Source organism: Podarcis liolepis (assembly GCF_965112155.1).
Source record: "Podarcis liolepis genome assembly, chromosome: 7".
Lineage (NCBI taxonomy): Eukaryota > Metazoa > Chordata > Lepidosauria > Squamata > Lacertidae > Podarcis > Podarcis liolepis.
The window spans coordinates 11,801,420-11,814,330 of NC_139561.1; the positions used below are offsets into that span (position 1 = coordinate 11,801,420).

The 12,911-nt window shown below is 44.4% G+C and overlaps 1 protein-coding gene across 3 annotated transcripts in view; it reads right to left on the reverse strand.

The window, feature by feature from the left end:
• Window positions 1-3,510: 3,510 nt before the first annotated feature.
• The window catches only part of LOC310712058 (protein-arginine deiminase type-2-like), a 97,760-nt gene continuing 88,359 nt past the window's right edge, over window positions 3,511-12,911 (reverse strand). For 2 of the 3 annotated variants that reach the window (XM_083514676.1, XM_083514675.1), the window contains exons 15-16: window positions 11,894-12,022; window positions 10,141-10,828 (exon numbers count right to left, since the gene is read on the reverse strand). In XM_083514676.1, the coding sequence (XP_083370802.1) occupies window positions 10,595-10,828; window positions 11,894-12,022 (363 nt within the window). In that variant the 3' untranslated portion in view covers window positions 10,141-10,594. Of the gene's footprint in view, window positions 3,707-10,035; window positions 10,829-11,893; window positions 12,023-12,911 lie in introns of those variants that run through there. The other variant, XM_083514674.1, reaches the window with a different exon arrangement.

Here is a 12,911-nt window from a genome sequence, read left to right on the forward strand (position 1 = left end):
CTACTTGCACTTTGACGTGCTTTCAAAATGCTAGGTTGGCAGGTGCTGGGACAGAGCAACGGGAGCTCACCCCGTCGCGGGGATTCGAACCGCCGACCTTCTGATCGGCAAATCCTAGGCTCTGTGGTAATTAACAAGCAAACACAGCTGTGGGAGGAATGATTCTGGCAATGCTGAGCAGCTGCAAGCAGGAGGCGGCTGGTGCAAGTTTTCTGTGTGCGGTGGAAATGCTTGCCTCTCAGTTTGCTAAAGGTGCATGCAGGGGGGCACGACTGAGACGTAGAGCTTGTGGGGTGTCACAAGTACGACATCCAATGGAAGGCGAGAGGCGGGGAGACAGGGAAGGCTGGGTTTTGGCTTCACATAGGACGCCCCTGAAATTTGAGGTGACAAACTGTGTTAGCCAAACCGTCCAGAAGAGGGTAGCATTGCCTGAATTTGTGCCACAAGTGAACAGTTTAATCGCAGTGAGTTGGGGAAGCTACATTATTTCCCTTTCAGCAAGGAATGTAAAGTACCGTATTTTTCGCACCATAGGGCGCACCGGACCATAGGGCGCACCCAGTTTTTAGGGGGGGAAATCAAGGAAAAAAATATTCCCCCCCCCAGCCCCAAAGAGCAGCGTACAGGCTGCACACAACCTCTCCCTGCCAGAGGGGTTGTGCGCAGCTATGGAAGAAGGCAAGGCAGCAAGCGGGATGGATCCCGCTCACTGTTTTGGCTTCCCCTTTAGCCCCGTGCAGCCTCTCCTTGCCGGAGGGGTTGCGCGCGGCTATGGCACAAGCCTGCATTCGCTCTATAGGACGCACACACATTTCCCCTCAGTTTTTGGAGAGGAAAAACTGCGTCCAATAAGAGCGAAAAATACGGTATCTCCCCACGTTGATTGCTTGGCTAGGCATGTCCAAATAGCAGTGATGTTTCATCTAGGTCAGGGCTCACCAGCTTGGCGCCTTCTGAAGGTTACTGAGCTGAAGCGACCCTCATCGTCCCTCACCACTGGGCATGCTGGCTGGCAGGGATCTTGGGAGTTGGCATCTGCAAACGTCTGGAGGGCCACAGGTTCCGCTGCTGCAGGCTGACCATCGCTTGCCTTTCCTGCCCCTGGGTCTCCATCATAACTCTGCCTCCTTTACACACAGGGATGTAGCAGCCGCAGCCCCCCTGGTGTTGCCTGATTCCTTCTCCCGCCATCACTCACCTTTGCCGTCACTTGCCTTTACTGCCCCTAATTGCGGCCATCACTGCTTTGCCTTCTTTTCATGCACAGATGCCAGCTCCCTTCATGCATGACCATCAGCCAACCAATGACAGTTGGAGGTCAGTAGCTCAAGTTGTTGCAGTGAATGTAGACATCATCATCTTCAATGGATGCAAAACAGGAAAAGGGGGGGAAGCTCTGTAGTTGAGCTGTGCAAAATTCAGCAGGGCTACCTTATCTTGCAAAGGAGCTGAGTGGGTCATGTCAGGTGCTTGGTGGGGAAGGCAGAGGGTGGGGTTTTTGGTTTGTTTTCTGTTTGTGTTCTGGAATTGCCAGAAGCAATGGTAACTGATTTCAGCTCTCAGGGTTTCCAGGCAGGTTCCATTCCCAGCCCTGCCTGGAGATGTCAAGAACTGAACATCTTTTCCCTTAAAAACAAAGCATGCTTCTAGTCCTTATCGCTGCAAATTGAGGGGTGACTTTAAATAGGAACGGAGGAAAGTGCCTTATGCCAAGTCAGGCCCTTAGAGCAGGGTTTCCCAAACTTGTCTCTCCAGCTGTTTATGGACCACAGCTCCCATCATCCCTAGCTAGCAGGACCAGTGGTCAGGGATGATGGGAATTGTAGTCCAAAAACAGCTGGAGACCCAAGTTTGGGAAACTCTGACTGGTATCAGCTGTCCCAGGTTTCAGGCACGTTCCTAGCTGTACCTGGCGATGCTGGCGAGAAAACCAGGGACCTGCCTGCAATGTGAACACCCGGCTGGTGAGTTGCAAGTTTCTAGTCCTCACCACTGTGAGTAAAAGACCGATTTCCAAAGCTGGCAAGCTCCCATGCTCCGCATCGACAGGAGAGCTGTGGTGTCAGGCAGGACTGGGGGAAAGGGGGCACTGTTTTAAGTAAGGGGGGAAAAAGGGGATTCCAGGGCTAGTTGGAATCTAAGGCCCCCTTCCCTCATCACCCTTGTGGATCCACTGTCTCAGGGATCCAGCTCTGGCCCTCCTTGCTTTAGCTGGGGCCGGGAATGGGGGTCGTCCTCAGCCAACATTTTTCATGTATTAGATGGCATCATTAGATCCCTTCGTTTGGGAGGCATGCGACATGTCAATAATTCCGGGATTAGCATCTATGTGGGACGGGGGCAACGATGTGCCGGCCAGCCAGAGGTCCTGACGCAGGGCCACCTCTCCTTTCGGTGGGCTCAGCTGCTGCAGCTCCAGCTGCTGGTGGGTAACCCTACCCTCGCCCACAACAAAGGGGGAGAGGCGATCGCGACTCCAGGGAGTTATGCGCTCCATCTCAGGCCGCCATCTCAGCTTCCCAGAGTTGGCATGTGCCCAAGCAGAGGCGGCCATGTCATTGCAATTCTCTCTCCTAGCCGGTATTTGAGAGGAGGGTCGTGCACCATGTGAGATGCTTAACCCCACTGGAAAGACACGGGACTAATTTTAATTCCATTGCTCAGCTCCGGCTGACATTACTGTCAGTGGTGGCGCTGTCCGAATGCCTGGGAAGTTTTGTGGGGGTTTTTAATTTACTTTTTTAACGGCAGCTGGGGGCCTTCTCAGATCACCCCTGCGGCCCTCTTAATCCGATCTCCCTCATTTCATTTCATTTGATACCCCTGTCAGGGGCAGGGGGCTCTTGATTTTGGCCTCTTCTTTCTCTCTGTATATGTCATATTTGGATATTAATGTGGCACATGCAAAGAATACCTTTCCTCGGAGGAGGCCTGTTGCCTCATTCTTTCGGGGAACCTGTTCTTTCTCCTCCTACAGAAAGGTTTAAGTTTCTAGTCCTCAAGTTTCTGGGAGGAAGACCAATTTCTTCCAATGCTTGCAAACCTTTTCACTCTTCCACACTGATTGGTGAGCTGTGCAGTTGCACCAGTGTCTGTGGCTGGCGCAGATAAAAACCTCAGATTCATAGGGTCAAAAGCACAGGCCTCTCTGGCAACAGCCTTGCTGATTTCAAGGTCCTGGGCCCAGAGGGATGCCTCTCCCCATGGATCTTCTTGCGTTGGACTTGGGTGCTGCTTTTGGGTCTCCCTTTGGGGCCACTGTGAGAACAGGATTCTCTTGGCTCGATCCAGCAGGCGCTGCTTAGGTTCTTGTGGAAATCTGCACCCTACGACTAATTCTCCACGAATAACCTCCATGCTTTTGAGGGGCCATAAATGTGTGTAGAGAACATCAGGAAGACACCACTGACCTGGTGGCTGAGGAAGGTTGCTTTGAACACCTTGAATGTAAGGGATATGGAACCCAAAGAATCCAAAGGAACCCAAAGGAATGCACAAATACAACCATTTTTAAAAAGACCAACAAGAGCGTTTTCCCCATTTTATTAATATTATTGTTACCAACTCAGAAGCGTCTTTCCATTTGTTATGATACTATTTTTGGTATAATGCCCCAAACCAGTTATATAGGCTTGTATCCGATCCTACCCAAGAGTAGACCCATGGAAGTTAATACACTAAGGGGCCTACAAGCCAGGGAGGACTTCTCTTTTTTTTTTTTTTTTTTTTTTTATAAAATTTTTTATTGCGTTCCTTTTCATAGGTTCACAAATTAGTTTACATAGCAACATACAAGAAACATTTTTTTTTTATATATAAAGAAAAATAAAAAAAGAAAAAAAAAAATTGAATATGTTACACATCATGTTTCATAAATTTACTTTCTTTTGGACCTCCCCACATCTTCCCAACATTGCATTCATTGTTCTAACCTGATCAGCAATTTGTTACCTTGTTTCACAACTTATTGTATCTTTGACTTTATTATGTTACCAATTTCGAAAGTTTGTAGTTTACTTTTGGTACCTTCACAATAAACATAATATATTGTTTCAAATTTGTTTCCTTTTCTTTTTTATCTACGCTTATTTTATCCTTTGCTTAAATAGGTTGCGGAAGCGTGACGTTTCCTAATCATGCACAATCTTAACATTCAAACAACTTATAATATTTTTGCAAATAATCCTTGAATTTTTTCCAGTCCTCCTCTATTGTTTCTTCGGTCAGATCTCGAATTCTGCCAGTCATTTCTGCCAGCTCCATGTAGTCCAACAACTGTGTCTGCCAGTCCTCCAGTGTGGGTAAATCTGGTGTCTTCCAGTACTTTGCGATAAGAATCCTTGCTGCTGTTGTCGCATACATAAACAGAGTTCTGTCCTTCTTTGGCACCTTCCGGTCCACCATGCCCAGCAGAAAGGCCTCTGGTTTCTTAAGAAAGGTATATTTAAATACCTTTTTCAACTCATTGTATATCATTTCCCAGAAGGCCTTTACTTTCGGGCAGGTCCACCAGAGGTGAAAGAATGTCCCTTCTTCCTCCTTACATTTCCAACACTTATTATCAGACAGGTGGTATATTTTAGCCAACTTGACTGGGGTCATGTACCACCGGTATACCATTTTCATAATGTTCTCTTTCAAGGCACTACATGCCGTGAATTTCATACCGGTGTTCCATAACCTTTCCCAGTCCTCAGACATAATGTTATGTCCTACATCCTGTGCCCATTTTATCATAGCCGATTTAACTGTCTCATCCTGTGTATTCCATTTAAGCAGCAAGTTATACATTCTCGAAAGTACCTTAGTTTTGGGTTCTAATAACTCCGTCTCTAGTTTCGATTTCTCCACCTGGAAACCAACTTTTTTATCCATTTTGAAAACCTCTTGCATTTGAGCATAATGTAGCCAGTCTCGCACCTTATTTTTTAATTTGTCTTGGCTTTGGAGCTTCCAGTTGTCTCCAACTCTTTCAATTAATTCCCAATATTTTGGCCAGTAGGCCTCCATATTGGGCCTTTTTTTGGAAACTTTGGCTTCCACTGGTGATAACCACCTCGGGGTTTTACTTTCTAGTAAATCCTTGTACTTCATCCATACAGCAAATATTGATTTTCTGACAATATGGTTTTTGAACAATTTATGAACCTTTGCCTTGTCATACCACAAGTATGCATGCCAACCATAAACATTGTCAAACCCTTCCAGGTCTAGGACGTCAGTGTTTTCCAACAAGAACCAATCCTTCAACCAGCAGAAGGCTGCAGCTTCATAGTACAACCTTAAATCCGGCAGGGCAAACCCCCCTCTTTCTTTTGAGTCAGTTAGTATTTTAAATTTTATTCGGGGCTTTTTGCCCTGCCAGACAAACTTAGATATATCCTTCTGCCACTTTCCAAAACATTCCATTCTGTCCACGACCTGTAGGGTTTGAAATAAAAATAACATTTTTGGCAAAACACACATCTTTATAGCTGCGATTCGGCCTGACAAGGTAAGTTTCAATCTTGCCCATATATCCAAATCCTTTTTGATTTCCAACCAGCATTTTTCATAATTATCTTTAAATAAATTTAAATTTTTGGTGGACAAAAATACCCCCAGGTACTTCACTTTTTTCACCACACTTAACTCTGTTTCTTTCTGATACCCCTCTGTCTCTGTAGGTGTCAGATTTTTAACCAAAACCTTGGTTTTTTGTTTATTAAGCTTAAATCCCGCCACCCGACCAAACTCCGAGATAAGTTCAAGAACTTTTTTTGTGCTAGATTCTGGCTCCTGTAATGTCAAGACTAGGTCATCTGCGAAAGCTTTCAGTTTGTATTGTTTCGCTCCGACCACTATACCCTGCACCAACCGGTCCTCTCTGATCATATTCAGCAATACCTCCAGGACAAAAATAAATAACAGAGGAGACAGGGGGCACCCCTGTCGTGTCCCTTTTTCAATTTTGAGTTCCTCCGACACCACATTGTTCACTATCAGTTTGGCTTTTTGTTCTGAGTAGATTGCTTCTACTCCATTTTCAAACCCCCTTCCCACTCCCATCCCTTTCAGGTTTTTCTTCATAAACCTCCAAGAAATGTTGTCAAATGCTTTCTCCGCATCAATAAAAATTAATGCGGCCCTTGTGTTCCTAATTCTCAAAAGCTCCAATATGTCAATAATGTTCCTGGTATTGTCCGACATATGTCTGCTAGGGAGAAAACCTGCTTGGTCCTTATGAATTACTTCATTTAATACTTTTTTAAATCTATTTGCTAAAATGTCTGCAAATATTTTGTAATCCACATTCAGGAGTGAGATGGGACGATAGTTCTTAAGCTGGGTCTTTTCCATTTCCGACTTTGGAATCAATGTGATGAATGCTTCTTTCCACGTTTCCGGTGCCCTCTTCCCCTCCATAATCTGGTTGCAAACCTCCAATAATGGTTGTATCAAAAAGTCCTTCAAAGTCTTATAATATTTGGAGGTGAGCCCGTCCGGGCCTGGAGATTTGCCGAGTTGCATATTTCGAATGGCACCTTCAATTTCCTGTTGGGTTATTTTACTGTTGAGAATTACTCTTTGGTCTTGACTTATTTTAGTTAGACCATTTATTCTCAAAAATTGGTCTATTTCCGATTCTTGCTGAGGCCCCTGTGCATAAAGATCTTTAAAGTATCTGTGGAAGCACTTCCTTATTTCTTCTGGTTTCTGCACTATTTTTCCTTGAATCTCTAAATTTGTAACTGTATTTAACTTTTGTCTTTTTTTCAACTGCCAAGCTAACAATTTTCCACATTTATTTGCTGATTCAAACGATCTCTGCTTCATTTGTTTAATTTTCCATTCAATTTCTTGATTAATCAATTTCGAATATTGTGCTTGGTGGAATTTGATTTCTCTTAATACCTCTTTTGATTTTGGTTTGGTCCTCAGCTTTTTCTCTCCTTCACTTATTTTCTCTAAGATTTTTTCCTTTTTTCCATTCCAAAATTTTCTTTTTATTGTGTTCTGTTGTATCAGAAACCCTCTCATTACAGCTTTACTTGCGTCCCAGACTGTTCTCTTCTCGACCGTAGTGTTCAAATTTATTTCAAAATAGTCCTTTAAAGTTTTTTGGGCCTTCTTAACGATCTCTTGATCTCTTAGCAAGGTGTCATTCATCCTCCATCTAAAGGATCCGGTTGGGATAAGTCTCAATTCCATTTTTAAGGCATTATGGTCGGAGCAGGTTTTTGGGCAGATTTCCACCTTTCTTGTTTTAGGTGCCAGCCCTCTAGATATCCAAATTTGGTCGATTCGTGTCCATGACAAATGGGCCTCAGAAAAGAAGGTTCCTTCTTTACCCAAGGGGTTCCTTGTCCTCCAGATGTCAATCAAGTCCATATTGTCTGTCATTTCAAAAAACGTTTTGGGGAGTCTGCCGTCTGTTGTTAAATTTTGATTTTGGGATTTATCCATATTTGTTGAGACCACCCCATTCATGTCTCCCATCACGATAATATTAGAATAGTCCAGGTAATCGAGCAGTGTCTCATGCAGCTTCTTATAAAATTCTGATTTTCCATCATTTGGTGCATAAATTCCTAGTATCAGAATCTTCTCCCCTTGTGTTTGAATTTCAATTGCGAGAATTCTTCCATGGTCATCTTTGAATAAGAATTTTGGTGTCAGATTCTCCTTTGCATATATTACAACGCCTCTCTTTTTAACTTTGTCTGATGAGATAAATTCTTGGCCTAATCTTTTATTGATTAATACTTTCCTGTGGAGCCTGGTCACATGTGTTTCTTGAAGACATATTAAGTCCAATTGTTCTTTTTTTAGGATATGAAATATCCTCCTTCTTTTTTCCGGAGAATTCCCGCCATTTATATTCCAACTAAGTAGCTGCAGGGACATCCTGTTCTAGTTGAGATGTTCTTAAGATGAGGTGTCTTCCTTTTGCTCCGATCCCGAGGGGGCAGGCGTTGGCCCGCTTCCAGGCAGAATTGGTGTTGGTAAAGGTGGAAGCCAATCTGCTCCTTTTTGGAGATCTTCACCGTGATCGTGAAGGAACTTTTGGTTGTCTTCAGGTGTTCTAATTTTAACCTTCCTTTCTTTGTATGTAAAGGATAATCCTTGTGGGAACTCCCACCTGTAGGGAATTGCGTTGTGTCTCAGTAATTTTGCTAGTTCTGTATAGGTGGCTCTAAGGTCCAACAGCTGTCTTGGGATATCTCTATAAATTTCCACCCTTTTGTCTTGTATTTGAATTGCTTTTTTGAAATGGAGGCCTAGGATCTTGTCTCTCTCTTCCCTTGATCTTAGAATTATCAAACAGTCCCTGGATCTGTCTTTCCTTACCAGTCTTCCCAATCTGTATGCCGAGACAATTTTAAAGTCTGTATCTTCTGTTATGCCCCAGAACTTTGAAAATTCTTGTGTCAGATATCCAATCAAGTCTCCTTGCTCAAGTTCTGGAATGCCTCTCAATTTGATGTTGTTCTCACGATTTTTCAATTCCACCATTGACAGGTAGGTTTGTTGTTCACCCACCTGTTTGTGCAGAGGCTTGACTTCTCCTTTTATTTCTTCAACTTCTTTTTGTAAGGCTCCCACTTTTTGAATTGCTTCTCCAGCTAGTTCACGGTTTTCCGCTGTTGCTCCTTGCAAGTTCTCTATTGCTTGCGTATGCTGGGAAACTTGATCAGTCAATTTTTGTATCGAAGAAGTCGCTTTGTCTATTTTCAGAGACTGGTCATCCACCTTCTGGTTTAAGCTTGATAACTGCTCCAATATTTGTTTTAATAGTGTGTCTGACCCACCTGCTGCCATATCTTCCTCAGTGGGCTTCTCTGTTATTTCAGCTTGCTCCCTCTGTGTCACCAGTACAGCTGGAACCGACGATCGACGTCCTTGGGTCAGTGTTGTTTGTACAAATTGTACTGGTTTTCTTTCCTTTTCTTTTTCTTTTTCCTTGGCCTCTTTAGTTTCCTTAGCTTTAGATGCTCTTGTTCTCCCTGCACCACTCATTACACATCTGTCAGTGTTCAAGGTCAAATTGTCTATTGTTCCATGGGAAAGACAGAACCAGTTATAAACAATCAGTAGAATGAAAGCCAAAACAAAGATCAGTTCCCAGGATTTTATAATCCGAAAGCCCTGTAGGGGGAGTGCCACCAAGTTTCAAAGACAAAGAAGGAAGTATTCCGCCATTAAAGTTCCAAGTTGTTTCTGCTCAGTAAATCCAATAATCCAACAGTCCCTTCACCGGCCAAAAAATTCCCCAAAGCACCTCTTAAAGTTCAGCAAAGTTCCATCAACGGTGCTTGCAACAAAGTCTCATACAGTCTTTTCTGCTCAAATGTATCAGTTGCACTCCAAAAAAGTTTTTGCAACTGTTTCCGCAGTTATCGCAACCTCTCTCCCCGGCAGTCCGACGTCTGACTCTTTAGAAGTACAAACCAAAAGAGGCAGGAAATAGGAGGAAAGTCCACATTTACAGCTTAATTTAGTCAATATCCATTCCTTCCTTCCGTAAAATAAAGAATAGATCTAGTAGCGCAAGAAAGTTAAAACTTCCCAAAGTCCCGTTTCAAGCGCTTCCGCTTCTTAAGACTTTGCTTTGATCTTGTCAGCAATGTCGGGAGACGGACTTCCCTTTTCTCATCTCCCGATTTCAGCCAAATCCAACAAATTCTTTACCAAATTTAAATCCCTTTACTCACGGGTATGTTGCTTGCAGTTTAGTGTTGGTTTTAGGAAGAAAGGTCAGCGCTCATCTGCAACAGCCGCGCGGCTTCACTTCCGCGGAAAGAGCGATGAACTCACAGCACCGCTACCCCTCCTTCACTCCGGGTCTCCTTACGGGGTCCCTTCTGTGTTTTCAGGGCAGCTTCTGGTGCCCGCCGAGTCCCACGGCCACGGGCTCACTCTACCCGTGGTTTATCTTAATGGGTCGTCGCTATGCCGCAGCGAACGACCCTTTTCCGCGGAGCCCCTCTTCAGAGAACGAAGAGGACCGCCATTACAGTTTCGCGCCGCCTCCGGAAGTCCAGGGAGGACTTCTCTAGATACGAGCCCCCGTCTCCAGCTGCCACGACTTCCAAAAAGCTATAGCATATACACACACAAAACACACAGAATATGGAATGGGCTTCGGGTCTTCTGTTTTTCTTCTTTTGCATGCACAGAGAAAGGAAGCTGGCATTCTGCTGAAGGACTTTGGGAGGCAAAAAGAAGGGAGGGGGAAAAAAGCACACAGCACCCGCAAAGTCGTCAGTGAAAAAGAAAGCCCCCACAAATCTAGTTAACACCCCCCCAAAGGAGCCCCACCAGTCCTGGAGCAACGGAAAACAACAGGGGGGAAAAAGGCTGCGTCTGCCGGAGGATTCAGGCAAACAGTTTTCTCCCACTCACCCGACAAAGCATCTATTGATTTGTGCAGCTCCTTCAACCAACAGAGGTCTCCTGAGTCCATCGTTCGCCTGGGATGGCACCAACCTGATTCGAAACTCGGGATTGGTGGACTCGGGTCAAAAAGGCATGTGGGGTGCAAAACTGCTTGTCCGAATCCTCTCCCCACCCACCCCCGGGTCAGTTTTCAGGAAATCTCCCCTTATTACTATGGAGTCACGTCCCACCATTTGAAGGCAGAAGGCTTGCGGTGAACGTTGGTGCCGCAATGGACCTCCCCCAGCTGCTTGTGGTAGGACGAAACGTCGTCGATGAAGGTGCAGGTCAGGCCCAGTGGCTCCAGGAGGGAGCAGACATGCTGCTCCAGGCAGCATTCGGCCTCGATGATAGGCCCAAATGGCTTGGGGATGCCCAGGTCCCTCGACAGCACAATCATGTTCACCTGGATGCAAAAGGAGACGGAGAAATTGACTGCTGAGCTAACGAGGACCTAACGATGAATTGTTTAAGGGGGAATGGAAAGAAGCCATTGATGGGTTATCTATCAAACTTATCGGCCATACATGAAATCGCAGGCAGGATTTGATATACAAGCAGCAGATTATTGAAAGGATACCGGGGCTTAGATAATAAAAACGTGTGTGTTTTAAAACAGCGAATAAAAAGGAGTAATAAAAATAAACATCAGGAAAGGAGGGGTGGGAAGTCAAGAAGAAGTCATGCATGTATAAAAAAAACACTCTATAGGGTGATCAGTGTTTTGAAATATCTTTGGAGATTTAATAAAGCTATATATCAAAACAAAACAAAAGGAGGCGGAGAGAGCAAAAAAGAGACCAGGCTGCAGTCCTTCCTTGAGCTGTCTCCTCCAGCCAACTGCTTTCTCCAGCACCCATCTTATTTGGTTCATTTATTTAGTTCATAAAATGTATATGCCGCTTGATTGTAAATAAATGTGGATAGCTCAGTTGGTTAGAGTGTGGAACACCAAGGTTGCAGGTTCAATCCCTGTATGGGACGGCTGCATATTCCTGATTTGCAGGGGGCTGGACTAATGACCCTTGGACCCCTTGGCATTATCAGCACCAGGATCTAACCAACTGAGCTATCCAGGCTCTACTTTGGATATGCTAGTTAATCAATTAGATCACACTCCTCACCTGGAAGGAAGTTAAGTTTCCTCCTTTGTCTTTCACTATATGAATTCCCCAAGATAGGATGTAGACTTTCTGCCTGCGTTCGTCTTGCTGCTGCTGCACAGAATAATGCTTGAATCTGACCATTGGAGTTTCGTAAGTACAGCTTTTAAACTTACTAAGGTGTCTGGTATGTTTAATGCTAAGAGCGGTAGAAATGGAGAAGCTCTGGTAGCGGACCAAACAGGCTATTAAAAGGTTTAATGCTACACTTTTTAAACTCCGCTGGGGACTCTCTTTTGCTGGAGACTGTGATTAGCCCTGGGATCCAGCCAGTTCTTTTGCTAAATACCCCACGTGACAATTCTCACCATGTTGGGGAAGTAAGCCATCGCTTTGCCTTGCTTGTCCATCTTGAAGAGGGCTGGGAGGTCAATGATGTCCTTTTCTGCCAGGCCCAACTCCTTCTTGAGGATGTCCCGGTTCCAGTCGATGCATCGCTGGGGAAGGTTCAGAAGTGAAAGGTGCAGATTTAGTGACCTCAGATAATGTGATTTGTTTCACAAAATTTACACACGGCTTGATTGCAAAAAAAATCAAAAAATCTCAGTGTGATTTACAAAGAGAATAAAACCATAAATTAGCAGTAAAGGCAACTCTTGAAAACATAAAAATAGCAATAATAATAATAATAATAATAATAATAATAATAATAATAATAATAATTTCTTATACCCCACCCATCTGATTGATGGGCAGCGTCTAACAAAAATAAAGGAACAACATCAGACTTAAACCCCGTGGTTCCCAATGTAGGGCACACGCCCCACAGGGGGTCAATTTGATTTTTAAGGGGGGAAATTCAATAATGAGTTATTAACCGTGAATGGCTTTTTAGGCTTCCTCCAAGTGAATAGGAGTTCACTTTTTGAATATTAAGAATTATTTGTCATGGCAGGGGGGGGGGAATCAGGATTTTAGACATGCTTAGGTGGGGCATGGCCAAAATAAGGCTGGGAATCACTGCAATGCTTCCTGAAACATTCTACATGTCTGGGCGGGCTTGTTCTAAACAAAAATATTTTCAGCAGGTGCCGAAAAGAGCACAGTGAAGGCGCCCACCTGATGTCAACATGCAGGGAGTTCCAGAGTATAGACGCTGCCATACTAAAATACCAAATTCTTACAAATGTACAATGAGGATTATGTGTAGTATTGCCAATTCTGCCAACTGAAGCGGTTGAATGGGCCTGTGTGGGGTAACGTGATCTGGTAGGTAAAACTGGTCCCAAGTTGTTAAGGGCTTTATACTGTATACTAGGGACGCGGGTGGCGCTGTGGGTTAAACCACAGAGCCTAGGACTTGCTGATCAGAAGGTCAGCGGTTTG